A 12,587-nucleotide genomic window follows, 5' to 3' on the forward strand; every position below is an offset into this window, starting at 1 on the left:
AACAATAGCTTTCCATGTAAACAAGCTGATGTTTGTGTGGAAAATATGAATGAAAACAAACAAACATGATACATGCTTCCATACAGCTTCTACAGTATACAAACCTACCTCTAATGTGGATTATTAATCGAAAAAAAATTCTAAATGCTGAAAACATTTTTTTTTTTTGGCTTGGCAATGGAAAAAATATGAATTACCATACAATTTACAGCAAATATATCTTTCAATAAAACATTTTTGATAAGAAAAAAATATTATTATTAATTAATCACGTGAACTTATTTAACATGTATTATTATTATATTTGTGTATGGTACAATATTTAAGTAGCCTAGCTCAAATTTAAGATGCAAATAATACTATTAGACATGACAAATACAAAAAATAAAAAATACAAAAAATAACGAAACCGTCGCAAATGAGGAATAAAAGGCTGAATTCAACGTAAGTTTTACCTTTAGTGTACATGCAGGCTGCCATTAAAAATACATAAACTAGTGAATAAGCACATTACTAAATAATACATTACAGGCAATTTATGTCGATGACAGACTGAAAATAACAATTACGGTGTTCCAACAATTAATTTAGTGTAAAAGGGCCTCAGACTCGGAGATAAGGAGACATATGTGGTGCGACAGCTGAGGCCGTGAGCCGGTGGCGCGTGTGGAATGCGGTAGACGGAGAGGGGCACGGATATTTTTATGGATAGCGCCCACCGATACCCGACTGCGCTCATTTGACTCTCTGTCGCACAGGAAGAGAAGACTGAACCTGTGCTTGGGGATTTAGACTTGATTTTGGCATTATCAAAGTCGCCGTGAACTACAGAAGAAGAAAAAAATCTTATGATTGAAGACAAAGGGAGGATATCATTCTAAAGAAGGTAGGATAATTTACGTTATCTCTTATGGAGTGTTCAGGTTAATAACCTTAATCTGGGGGGGGGGTGGGGGGTGTTAGATGAGGGCCTGTGTTACATGGTCGACCTCATATCTTTACTTAACTCACCAAGAATAGACTTTTATTTATTCCTTTTCTTATATACTTTTATTTATCAATTGGATCACCAAATAATTAGGGAGGAAAGGCTTATAAATAAAAAAAAAAACTGCAAAAAGCTAAAGATCTTCATAGAAACTAGTGGAGACCACGTTATGAGAAATTTGAATAAATTATTGTTTAGCCAAAGTATAAAGATATTTGTATACATTCATGTTGAACACTTTATTAAATAACAACTAGCCTAAATGAAAATATAAAAATTTGGCTAAATGCTTTTAAACTGAAAAACAACCTCAGTATCCAATAAAATTCTGAAATCAACCTTAAATGTTAAGTTTAAGTCTGAATTCTAAGATTGTAAACAGTGTAGCCACATTTAAGGAATGGATGTCTGTGGAAAATGTTTAGTGTACTGCATAAGTTCACAACAATTGATAAACATGTATAATTCAGTTGGAAATGTGGAGTTTAAAAATGGCAACACTGTTTGCGGGCGCCATATTGTCTTCATCTTGTCATCTTCTAAAAGTGAGGTGTGATCAGTTGTGAGTTCTATTCACCGGAGGGAGTCATATATTTATAGCAAAGGAGAGTGACTATGCATCAAAATTCAGATGATTACAGGTATATAATATTACACATGTATTGAACTGTGCTTAGAATTGTGTTTTTCTGTGCTGCATGGGTAAATGATGCTGCTCCTCTGGGTTTATTGTAGCTTGGATGAATGATGTCAGATGCAGAACTTATGAAATACAAAGATACCTTCACAATAAATAAATTGACTGTATTTTTGCACTGTAGAGGCACAACACATCTGAATCATCCGAAATGTAGTCATTTAGTCAGGGGTCTTGTGTGCCATCTGGGTGCTGACCTCTTCTTAGACTCATATCTCCAGGTAAAAATAGCCCCAATCACATGGCCGGACCCAGACTGGGAGTTAAATTTAGGGCTTGTTTGTCCCAAAAGGCTCCTGGTGGAGGTCCCACACACATCTGTTCTTTTATAGACCACCAACTAACACTATCAAGACTAAAAGCTTACTTTAGTACCATTTACTTACCTTTTAAAGAAAACAAGTAACAGTCTAAGAATCTGTAACATAATAAAGATTGCAGTTAGTCAAAAGCAGTGCCTTTGCAATGGAATCTTGTGGTGATGACGTCTTTTTCCCAATGTCAGCTTCATCTGACGTATCTTGCAGCAGGCCCTGTTACAGTGTGTCTCAGAAACAACAACATGACTGAAGTGATGAGCATGGCAGACGTGTCAACAGACATGATGCATATAAACAACACAAAAAACAACGATACGAACGATATAGCTGATGATAATGATACAGAGAACACAATCAACGATGAGGAAACATGTGACGTGAGCATGTCTGAAGAAGTGGAGATAAAGAGTGATGCAGATGAAGCAAAGAAGACCAACTTACCAGAGAAGAAAGAGCCAAAACAGGAGACAAAGACCACCGGCCGGACGAGAAAACGAGAGAGGGTTTCAAAAACAAATGAGGAAAACATCAACCAAGTGGAGAAAGATGAAGAAGAGGATGCATCGCATGATTTGACAAATATGTCAGAGGTGGCACTAAAACAAGAGGTACAGTATGATTAGGCTATAAAAAATATGCTAGTAGGCTATATAAGTAAATACATACATAAATATTTCAATATTTTCAAATAATTACACACCACTAAATTAATTATAAAAAAGTTAAATGATTAACAGACTCAAATATAGTGTTTTTTTATGTGTATTATTATGAATAAAATTATTTTACAAAATAAATATAAATATATAAATAAATAAATATAAAACACATATTTAAATATAGAAATAGCCAATTATAATATGAATTATATACATGTATGATTCATTATTTTATTTTATGAATGATTAAAAATTCTACATTTTAAAGAAATAATATGCTTTTTATGAAATGGAAAAGTAGTCAACTGTGTTTTATGTCATCTTTATATAATCAATACTCTCTGGAAAACAAAAAGAAGAAAAACTAGAAATGAACTATTTTTCCATTTCTCTATTCGACTGACAATCTCTCCTACCTCATTTTCTCTTTCTTCTGAAGAAACTGCTTAAAACATCTAAGCCTGTACAGAGAAGTTATATTCCCAAGTTGGGGAAAGAAGATGTGAAGAATAAGTTTGAGTCCATGCAGAAAGCTAGAGAAGAAAGAAACCAAAAGAGAAGTCAGGAGGAGCAAAAGAAACGCAGAGAGCAGTACGTTAAAGAGAAAGAGTATATTCGCAGGAAGCAAATGGTCAGTAGAGAATCGTGCCCATCAGCATCTTGTTTTGTCACTTCATCTACTGACTGCCCTGCCACTAACAATGCATACTAGGAGATTTTGACTTAAGGTTAATGAAGATACTGCTTGCTGGGTATGTAGTGTTTGCATAAGATTTGGCATGCATCAATACCTGATTTCAGGTATTTAAAAAAAATTACACAAACCTTATATATATAAAAAATCCTTTTATCAGTAAAACACAGCAGTATCTGTGATGCCTGCTTGCTGCATGCACACTCTACTGATCCCCTGCCCATGTCATGAATGATGGCCCAATCAGCAACCGCCCCTGTAGGTCATATGTGCCTGTCTTACAAGGATTAAGGCCTGCTTGGCTTGCTACAACCAGCATGGTTTCTGATCCTGGATAAAACGGCTAACCTCACAACAACTGTCGGATCCTCCACAGATAAAGGAACTGCTCGCTTCTAGTGATGAAGAGGAAGAGGTGAAGCCGACGAAGACAGAAAAATCGTATGTTCCTAAGATTACAGGTAGGGTGAAATTAGAAAAACGGAGGCGTATCGAATATTCGATTTTAGGACTGATCCAACTTAATCTTTGTAACAGCACTTTAATCCCGTTATAGACACCAACTGTCGGCTTTCTGTCCATTCACAGGCAGCGTGAAGGGGAAGTTTGCAGAGATGGAGAAACAAAGGCAGGAGGAGGAGCGGAAAAGAACAGAAGAGGAGAGAAAGAAGCGAGCTGCACAGGAGGCCATAGAGAAGGCCAAGATTCAGAAAGAGCTGGCCAAGAAAGCAGAGGAGGTGAGGCAGTGTGTCATGATAACAGGCTGTGGCTACAGGAGGATGCTTTTAATGCGACTTTGGCAGTCGGCTGCTTTACCAGGTCTACTATCAGAAAATCTCCACTAAAGTATCTGTAATCACTCACATAATCCTCTGATGTAATGTAAAGCATTTTAAAATCTAGCAATATATGGAAGTGAAATCAAATCATGGAATGGATTTATATTATAGAATAATGTCACATTGCAATAGAAAAATGACGAGCAAGGTAAGAAATGATCATAATAAAGCAAAATAAAACACTATTAATTTAGTGGATTCCTAAACTATGAGTTGAATTAAATAATTTGTATCATTATATAATTTTATTTGATCTATTTATTCAATTTTTTTAATTGTTTAAATACATACATAAATATAATATTTGGATTCATAAAATGGCCCACTATTACTGTTAAAAAATATAAAAATCACACAAACACACTTTTTGTTCAAGTGTGATTTAAACAATATATATTTTACAATAAGTTCTAATTTGTAAACTTTTGTTAATGCATTATCTAACATGAACTAACAATGTGCAATATCTTGTAACAGCATTTGTTAGTGCACAGTTCATGGTTAACTGCACAACTGTTAAATGTCAAATATATTTAACATTTTTATATATTTTAGATTAGAATTAAGTTAAGTAAATACTATAGAAGTATTGTTCATTGTTAGCTCATGTAAACTGATGTATTGGCTGAAGTTTGAAACCTGTTAGTTTAACACATTTATTCAGCAAGACTGCATTTGATTGTTCAAAAGTCACAGTAACGACATAAACAATGTTACAAAAGATTATATGGCTGCTGAAATTTTTTTTCATATTTTAAATTGTAATGATATTTAACAGTATTACTCTTTTTAATGTATTTTGATCAAATACTGTAAATGCAGCCTGGGTGTGTTTAGGAAACATTTCCAAAATTTCTTTTAAAAATCTTACCAAATCTTTGAACACGAGTGTATAATATAGAAACTGTAATATAGAATATAATATAGAAAATGTGTGCAATGATGCCCAACTGACCTACTGTCCATTACAAAGACATGTCAGTTCACATTTAAAATGCCACTGGGTGTTAAATTTAAGAAAATGCCACACTTTCTGGAGCCAAAGTTAACAAGCATGGACAACAAGTGACTGCCAACTGTTTCCCACACCACTTGCAGGCCATGCTCTCTGACTGAATTAGCAGTCCCATATCTCTGTCTAGTATGACACAGATGAAGGCAACTGTGCCCAAAGAATGTCTTCTGCTGTCAGGCCTTATCTGAAGCCTGTCTGGATGCTTGTCCATGACTGCAGAAATGTTGCAGGTCAAAGCAGCATATAAAAAAAAGGTTATTGCTTCAGATTAGACCTCACATTTGTATCCCAAAAATCTTAACAAAACAGGAAGACATTTAATCATACCTTTATAATTCCAGTGACAAAACTGTTATTTTATCGGTTTGGGTGACTTCTTCACTTCTTCTACATCACAGGACGGCGATGACAGTCTGTTGGTACGAGTGGTGCCTGTAAAATCACAGAAACAACCGGGAAAGATTAAGATCAACTTTGAGGACCTGGAGAAGAACAGAGAAGAGGAACTAAAGAAGCGAACTGAGGAGGAAAAGAAGAAAAGATATGATGAAAACCGGCGGTCTTTCAGAGAGGCCAAGCGTCACTCCATGATTGAACAGGTGGACGATGCAGATTCTACTCCCAAGGAGAAGGAGCCAGTGACCCCTGGTAAACTGCATCTGACCTTTGAAGAACAGGAGAAGGAGCGACAGGAGCAGCAGAGGAAACAGGCAGAGGATGAGGCCCGACGCAGACTGGAGGAGGAAAGAAAAGCTTTTGAAGAGGCCAAGCTGGGCATGGTGGGCATATTTCCACTACCAGTAGATATATCGGTTTGCATATACAATATATAGAGTGGATGCTTTTTTACTATTTGGACACTTAATGAAATAGTTACCCAAAACTGAAAATTGGTTTAAGATTTACTCACCTTCAGGCCATCCAAAAAGTACTGTGAATTAGATTGTTTCTTCATCAGAACAGATTTGGAGAAATTTAGCCTTGCATCACTTGCTTACCAATAGATCTTCTGCAGTGAATGTGTGTCATCAGAATGAGATCCATCATTAAAAGATGAAGGATCTCAAAATCCATCAAGATATTTTTATCTTCAAACTGTTTATTCTGGCTTCTGGCCTCTATCCATAATGTAACTTTCTCCAGTGGAAAAGATGTCTAATTTAACTCAGCAGAGAAATATTTACAGATCGAGCACCATTTACAAGTGAAACAGCTCTAAACAAATATTGTGATATTTACAGTTAATGGAATAAGCTACACGGATGGTTATTCTGCAACAACCCTGTGTAAACTTAAGGAGAAATTATTTGATATGCTCATGAAAAATGGCCACAAGACCAGCTTGTTTAAAGAGGCTCAGAAAGTGAAGTTAGTTCTGAGGGGAAAAAAACTATAATAATGTAATAATAATAATAACAATAATAAACTATAAACCACAGGCCCAGGATGATGAGGATACTCAGGATCCCAAGGAGGAGAAGGAAGAATTCAGACCTGGTAAACTTCGTCTCAGCTTTGAAGGAGCTGGAAAGACAGAGGCTGGAAGAGGAACATAAGCGAGTGGAGGAAGAAAGGAAAAGACGCATCGAAGAAGAGAGAAAGGCCTTTGCCGAGGCCAGAAAGAGCATGGTCAGTTTGTGTGCTTGTGGAACAGCACCATGGTAATATCATGTTTGTTTTTTAATGTGTACTATGGTAACCATGATCTTCTTTGACAGCATATATCAGAGTGATTTTCTGATCAGGCCTACGTAATATTTAATAGACATAAACTGCTCACTATAATTACAAAAGGTCATAGACAGCATGTACAAAATGTCTGACTTGAAATATAACAGCTGCAATCTACAATCAGACAGAGATAAGGGATTACTGATTTGGCATAGTCGGACATGTAAATTGGACGCCAGAACAAACTCTTGATTCCTCTCAACTTATTTTCCCCAAACCTAATATATTGATTCACAGGTTGTAAATAGTGATGATGACATCCTGCTGGCCATGATGAACTCAGATGGGGCTAAACCCGGGAAGCTGGCCATCAGCTTTGAGGATTTGGAAAGACAGAGACGAGAAGAAGAGCAGAAAAGGAAAGAGGAGGAAGCCAAGCGACGGCTGGAAGAAGAGAAAAGACTTTTCGCAGAAGCTCGCAAGAATATGGTAGGACCATGCATGAGAACTTATTTGCAGATGTACAGTCCATTTGCATGCACTAACAAAACAATTCAACAATAAAAATCCATTAATGGGCTTATATGGAACATTATATTTAACTCTTCTGCTTTTTGATTTAGCATAGACATAAATTATGCTGCATGTTTATTGTAATGCAATCTGCTCATTATATTTATATCATCTGAGCACATGTTGTCTCTCAGCTAACAAATGTTAACCAGCATCAATTTCAATACATTAGCTTACTTACGGTCTCTGATTCACTCTATAACAAATAATTGAAATGTGAACACATGTGCTCAAATGGTATACCTGCTGCAGTGCTTGTCTGTTATGCTTTTCAAATTGTGTCTTTAAGAGCCCTGGATTGGATCAGGATAATTTGACTGGATATGGAGATACAGAAGTAAGAAACTTTTACTTTAAAAAAGAAACAGCTATTCTGCTAATGTGAAGAACTGTCACAATGATTAATTATACAATAATAATAAATAAATACATTTAGTGAGACTTAAAACAAGCCAAAATATTTAGTGGAAGACAAAAATAAACATATATTGAGGATACTATACATCCTTAGAGAATAGGTCTTAAAGAGGAGGTATCATACATATTAATTCCAGTTTAGGTAATATTTCCCACAAAGTTCCACTTGTATTATTGCCATTTGTTTTTTTGTTTTTATTATTTTCTTAATAATAATAAACAAGATACAATTGCACTGTATAATCATTGTAGTGTAGAAAATAGTAATATTCTGTTCTGAGTATTGGTACAGAAGAGAATTAGGGGTCCAGACCTTCAGTTAAGCCTATGTTATGAGTTTTTGATTTTCAACTGGGATTATTGTACATCATTTTTCATTTTGCACTATACTTATTACAGTTCGAGCTTCTGAGGGATGTTTCAGCTCATGAACTGAAGTCAATTCTTCAGTACTGAATTTTGCACAACCTTGTTAAGTAATATAATTATGAACAATAGGTATGTTCATATGCAATTAAAAATCAGTGGCTTATGAGATGTTTGTCCCATTCTTGTGACAGGTGCAGGATGATGATAAAAATCTGGTGAGGACAGAGTCACAGGAAGCAATGCACCCAGGTAAACTAGAAATCAACTTTGAGGAGATGCTGAAAATGAAAGAGGAGGCAGAGCGAAAACGCAAGCAGGAGGCCAGACGCCAGAAAATGGAGATGGAGAAGAAAGAGTTTGAACAGTTGCGACAAGAGATGGGCGAGGTCAGCTTCATGGGCCAATAAAATGATCATTACACTTACAATTTCAATATGCTTCAATTATTTACATTGTTCTGTGGGTTTGATTCAGGATGAGATCAATGAAAGCTCTGAGGTGGTGAGCACCGAGTACGAAGAACTAACAAAGCTGAAGCGAACCGGCTCCATCCAGGCCAAAAGCCTGAAATCTAAGTTCGAGAAGATCAAACAGCTCACAGAGGAGGAGATCCAGAAGAAGATCGAGGAGGAACGAGCAAGAAGGAAAGAAATTGATGAGAAAATCAAGGAGAGGGAGGCAGAGCGCTGTCAGGAGGTAAAAGAACGAGGGAATTTCTCACATTTTCATTCCCACTAAAGAGCAGTGAAATGAGGAATTTTGCTCATTTCTTTCACAGGATGAAGATGAGGATAAAACAACTCCAGCTAAAGCGGAGGACGTCCCGTTCAGGCAGAAAGTGGACATGCGTGCACGTTTTGAACAAATGGCCAAGGCCAGAGAAGAAGAGCAAAAGAAGAAGATCGAAGAGCAGAAATTGCAAAGGATGCAATTTGAACAACAGGAAATTGACGCGGCCCTTCAAAAAGTAAACCTCTCCTGGGTTACTTTGTTTAAGAGCTAAATGGTGGACTGATCTCGACACTAATGCATGGCAGAGCTGCATGCGATTTCTGTTGCTTTGCTGTTTTTTCCATGTGAAACACTTTGTCATGTGTCTTGTTAGAAAAAGGAAGACGAGGAGGAGGAAGAGGGTAGCATCATTAACGGCTCCGCCGCCTACGAAGATGAAGAGGATCACGCCAGGTCGGGCGCTCCGTGGTTTAAAAAGCCCCTTAAGAACCAATCAGTGGTAGACGCAGAGCCTGTGCGGTTCACAGTGAAGATCACAGGAGAACCCAAACCAGAGGTCACCTGGTGGTTTGAAGGTGAGCTGCTGCCGGACTCTGAAGACTACCAGTACATTGAGAGAGGGGAGACCTACTGCTTGTACTTGCCGGAAACGTTCCCCGAGGACGAAGGAGAGTACATGTGCAAAGCCGTCAACAGCAGAGGAACTGCCGCCAGCACCTGCATTCTCACCATTGAAAGTAAGCTGCCCTCCATCTCCACTAACCACCTGCATGCTGAGATTTCTTATGCTGTCTCTAACCTCGAACGGATCGCACGCTCCGCTTCCACTCGGTTCTTCTTCTTCTTGTTAATATGTGTCTCTCTGTCTCCTTGTCTTTCTCCTTCCAGCTGAGGACTACTGATGCTCTCCTTCTCTGGAACTTTCCCAGACTTTTATTTTTTCCTATATAAAAGTTCATTTCTGAAGGTAGGGCCAAAAACAGGAGTTTTTTTTTTTCATTCCTCCTGAAGATATGCTCAATGATGAGGTGCAATCTGTTGTTTACATTAGATGCTGCACTCACGGTTAACAAAACAACGACAGCAAATCCATATTTGGGATGAATTTGTGCCAAAAACACAGATACTGTTCCCATGATCTTCTAGCATAGATACATAGCATAGCTGAAAAAGAAATCCAGTTGATTAAATCCAGTTGAGTATGTTCAAAATAAAGCCACCATGTCACTGAGGAAGGATTTCATACCCATGTAACTGAATGAAAGAGATGTTAATTAAGAGTTTGATTCAGTGTCTGTAAAGGGGCTGTGGTCATAAGCACCTCTGTTCAGACTTTTTTTCACATTTTGATCTGAGTATTTAAAGTTTTGAATAAAATGTACACATGGAGCTTTCATAACCCCAGCTGTTTCTATGTTAAATTGTAGTGACTAAATGAAATGTATGGACAGTGTATGTAGGTTAGCAAAAGGTGATTTTAGGTTTTAGGCAGAATATTTGTGTAATGTACAAAATTATAATAAAATTCATGAAACTGAAGTGAGGTTGTCTATTTTATGAAGTAACAACTTTATTTATGATACTTTTCATTACTCATTAGTTAGAGAAGAGGCCTGGCGGATTCATCTGATTACTGTTTCAAATAGAATTAAATGCATGATTTTCTGTAAATTTCCTTTTTTTTGTTATTACATAATGCAACTTGGTTTAAAAGCTTTCCTAATTTGAATGTAAGTATAATGAAAATGTATTTAGGTAAAAGAAAAAAAAAAAAAATTATATATATTTATAAAACCGTTATTTTTAACTAGAAATAGTAAAATATATAAATATATAAGTATATATAAATTATAATATCATGTATTTTACAAGCTTAAAGGCTCAAAATTTCAATACAACAGACAAAACATAAATAAAAATAAAAAAGCTCTGTTTTGAGTGCCTACAACTCTCCAACCAGAATACTACAAAATAGTATGTTTTACTTTTGTAAGTAAGAACAATATTCTTCTTTGCAAACTGGAACAGTAATGCATGTAGCATCCGCAGGGAGGCGCAGCTGTGTAATTAATCCACGCTCTGTCAACAGTGGTCTGCTGTCTGGTAACTATAGCAACAAGGCAAAAAGCTAGACCGCTAGTTAGCGTTTAAGCCTCTGCAGCTATCCTTACCTCATTTATCCCCCAGTCAGTTCATAAAACATTAAAATACCATCGTGAAAATGCAGTAACGGCGTGAAGATGAAAATATGACTTGTGCCGACCAATAGTACTCGGTGTGTGAGTGAAGTTTGGGGATATTTACGTCGAATTAGCCAACTTGCTATCCTGTTCCCATATTTACCGCTGTGTTATTGTGATCCATGATGGGCAAAGATGTTGAAGAAGTCTCCGCGTCTCTAGTTCGGGAATATCTCAGTCGAAAGGTGGGTGACAGATCAGTTTCATTTATTTTATTTTATTTGGAAGACTTGTAAACATGGTACACATGCTAACGTTCCTGTACCACCCAAAGCAGCATTGTAGGGAAATCTTTAAACACATTTATTTAGTATGATATACATATTCTGTGTTTAAAATGTAAATTTCTAATGAAAGATGTGTCTTTTTTTCTGGTTGGATGATGAAATGTACTTGCAGGGCCTGAAGAAAACCATAGCTTGTATGGATGAAGAGCTTCCACGAACTAATTCAAGCATTAATAACAGAGCAGATCTGCGCAGAATTCTTCACCTTGAGGGCCTTTACAAAAAGAATAAGGTATCAAAGTCATCTGAACTTAAAATATCAAGAATGTTGAAAAAGCAGAGAGGTCATAAAATGCATTTGTGTTTAGACCGAAGAACATCACTTGAAGTCAATGTTGGAGATGATGGTGAAGGACAGAATGAGTGAAGGTGGTAAAACCAAAGCACGCCGGCATGGTGACAATCAAACCACATCCAGTTCCTCCACGCACACGACTGGGAATGTTTACAGAGAGGAATGTTGTTTGGAAGATCTCTTGTGTGACAGTCCAAGGTATTTATTTATTTTACACAACTCTGGTGTGTTCATTTGTTTGAGTCTTTCAAGATCTGTTGACAGCAATAAACATTCACCTTTTACGCAGGTTATCTGAAAGCAGTGTGTCACAAGCTGTTGTGCCTTCCCAAACGCCTTCTGAAAAGCTGCACAAGAGCTTTGCTGTTCTCCCTGAAAACGAGAGAAGTGTATACAATTTATCGTCTAGCCAGGATAGTCTCTTAACTGTATCGAAAGAAGGGATTTCCCTCTGAGAAAAAGGTCGTAGACACTGACAGCCAGAAGAACAGAAGTAGCAGGATAAGACGAGGCATTATGGCAGGTCCCATTGCCAGCTCCTCGCAGGTGATGAATGTTGATTAAGTTAATATTCGTTTGTTTAAAAAGCTATTTGCTTAATTTCTTTACTAATATTTAATTCTACACCATTCCTCCTTAACAACATTGCATTGCTTAATTTTCTTTAGGAAAGTAGCAGGAGGCGTCCAGCTCGAAAAACAATGTCACCTGTTATGGCAACACTGGAGGACTGTAAAGAAGCAGCAAACTGGACAAATGGTGTCAATACTACCAATACAAAGTCTATCCCA

General features: G+C 36.9%; 2 protein-coding genes across 2 annotated transcripts; both read left to right on the forward strand.

Annotated features, from left to right (window-relative positions):
• Positions 1 to 717: 717 nt before the first annotated feature.
• On the forward strand, positions 718 to 10,513 carry LOC113107957 (nexilin-like). The gene is given in 14 exon segments (XM_026270791.1): positions 718 to 886; positions 2,191 to 2,613; positions 3,104 to 3,295; positions 3,735 to 3,819; positions 3,947 to 4,095; positions 5,611 to 5,991; positions 6,652 to 6,732; positions 6,734 to 6,841; positions 7,181 to 7,372; positions 8,434 to 8,628; positions 8,717 to 8,938; positions 9,021 to 9,209; positions 9,348 to 9,711; positions 9,863 to 10,513. Coding segments are annotated over 13 exon segments (2,538 nt in total). The 5' UTR covers positions 718 to 886; positions 2,191 to 2,247; the 3' UTR covers positions 9,877 to 10,513.
• A 327-nt stretch (positions 10,514 to 10,840) lies between these two features.
• Positions 10,841 to 12,587, forward strand: LOC113108004 (probable ubiquitin carboxyl-terminal hydrolase MINDY-4). Its single transcript, XM_026270853.1, has 5 exons — positions 10,841 to 11,399; positions 11,614 to 11,733; positions 11,810 to 11,994; positions 12,086 to 12,342; positions 12,465 to 12,587. The coding sequence occupies exons 1-4, from the start codon at positions 11,337 to 11,339 to the stop codon at positions 12,249 to 12,251; spliced, it is 534 nt and encodes a 177-aa protein (XP_026126638.1). The 5' UTR covers positions 10,841 to 11,336; the 3' UTR covers positions 12,252 to 12,342; positions 12,465 to 12,587.

The sequence above is a fragment of the Carassius auratus genome, chromosome 8, assembly GCF_003368295.1.
Source record: "Carassius auratus strain Wakin chromosome 8, ASM336829v1, whole genome shotgun sequence".
Taxonomy (NCBI): Eukaryota; Metazoa; Chordata; class Actinopteri; order Cypriniformes; family Cyprinidae; genus Carassius; species Carassius auratus.

Coding starts and splice junctions, on each gene's coding strand:
- LOC113108004 (XM_026270853.1), top strand. CDS start 11,337: ATGATGGGCAAAGATGTTGAAGAAGTCTCCGCGTCTCTAGTTCGGGAA. Junction 11,400..11,613: donor GGGAATATCTCAGTCGAAAG/GTGGGTGACAGA, acceptor ATGTACTTGCAG/GGCCTGAAGAAAACCATAGC. Junction 11,995..12,085: donor CTCTTGTGTGACAGTCCAAG/GTATTTATTTAT, acceptor CCTTTTACGCAG/GTTATCTGAAAGCAGTGTGT.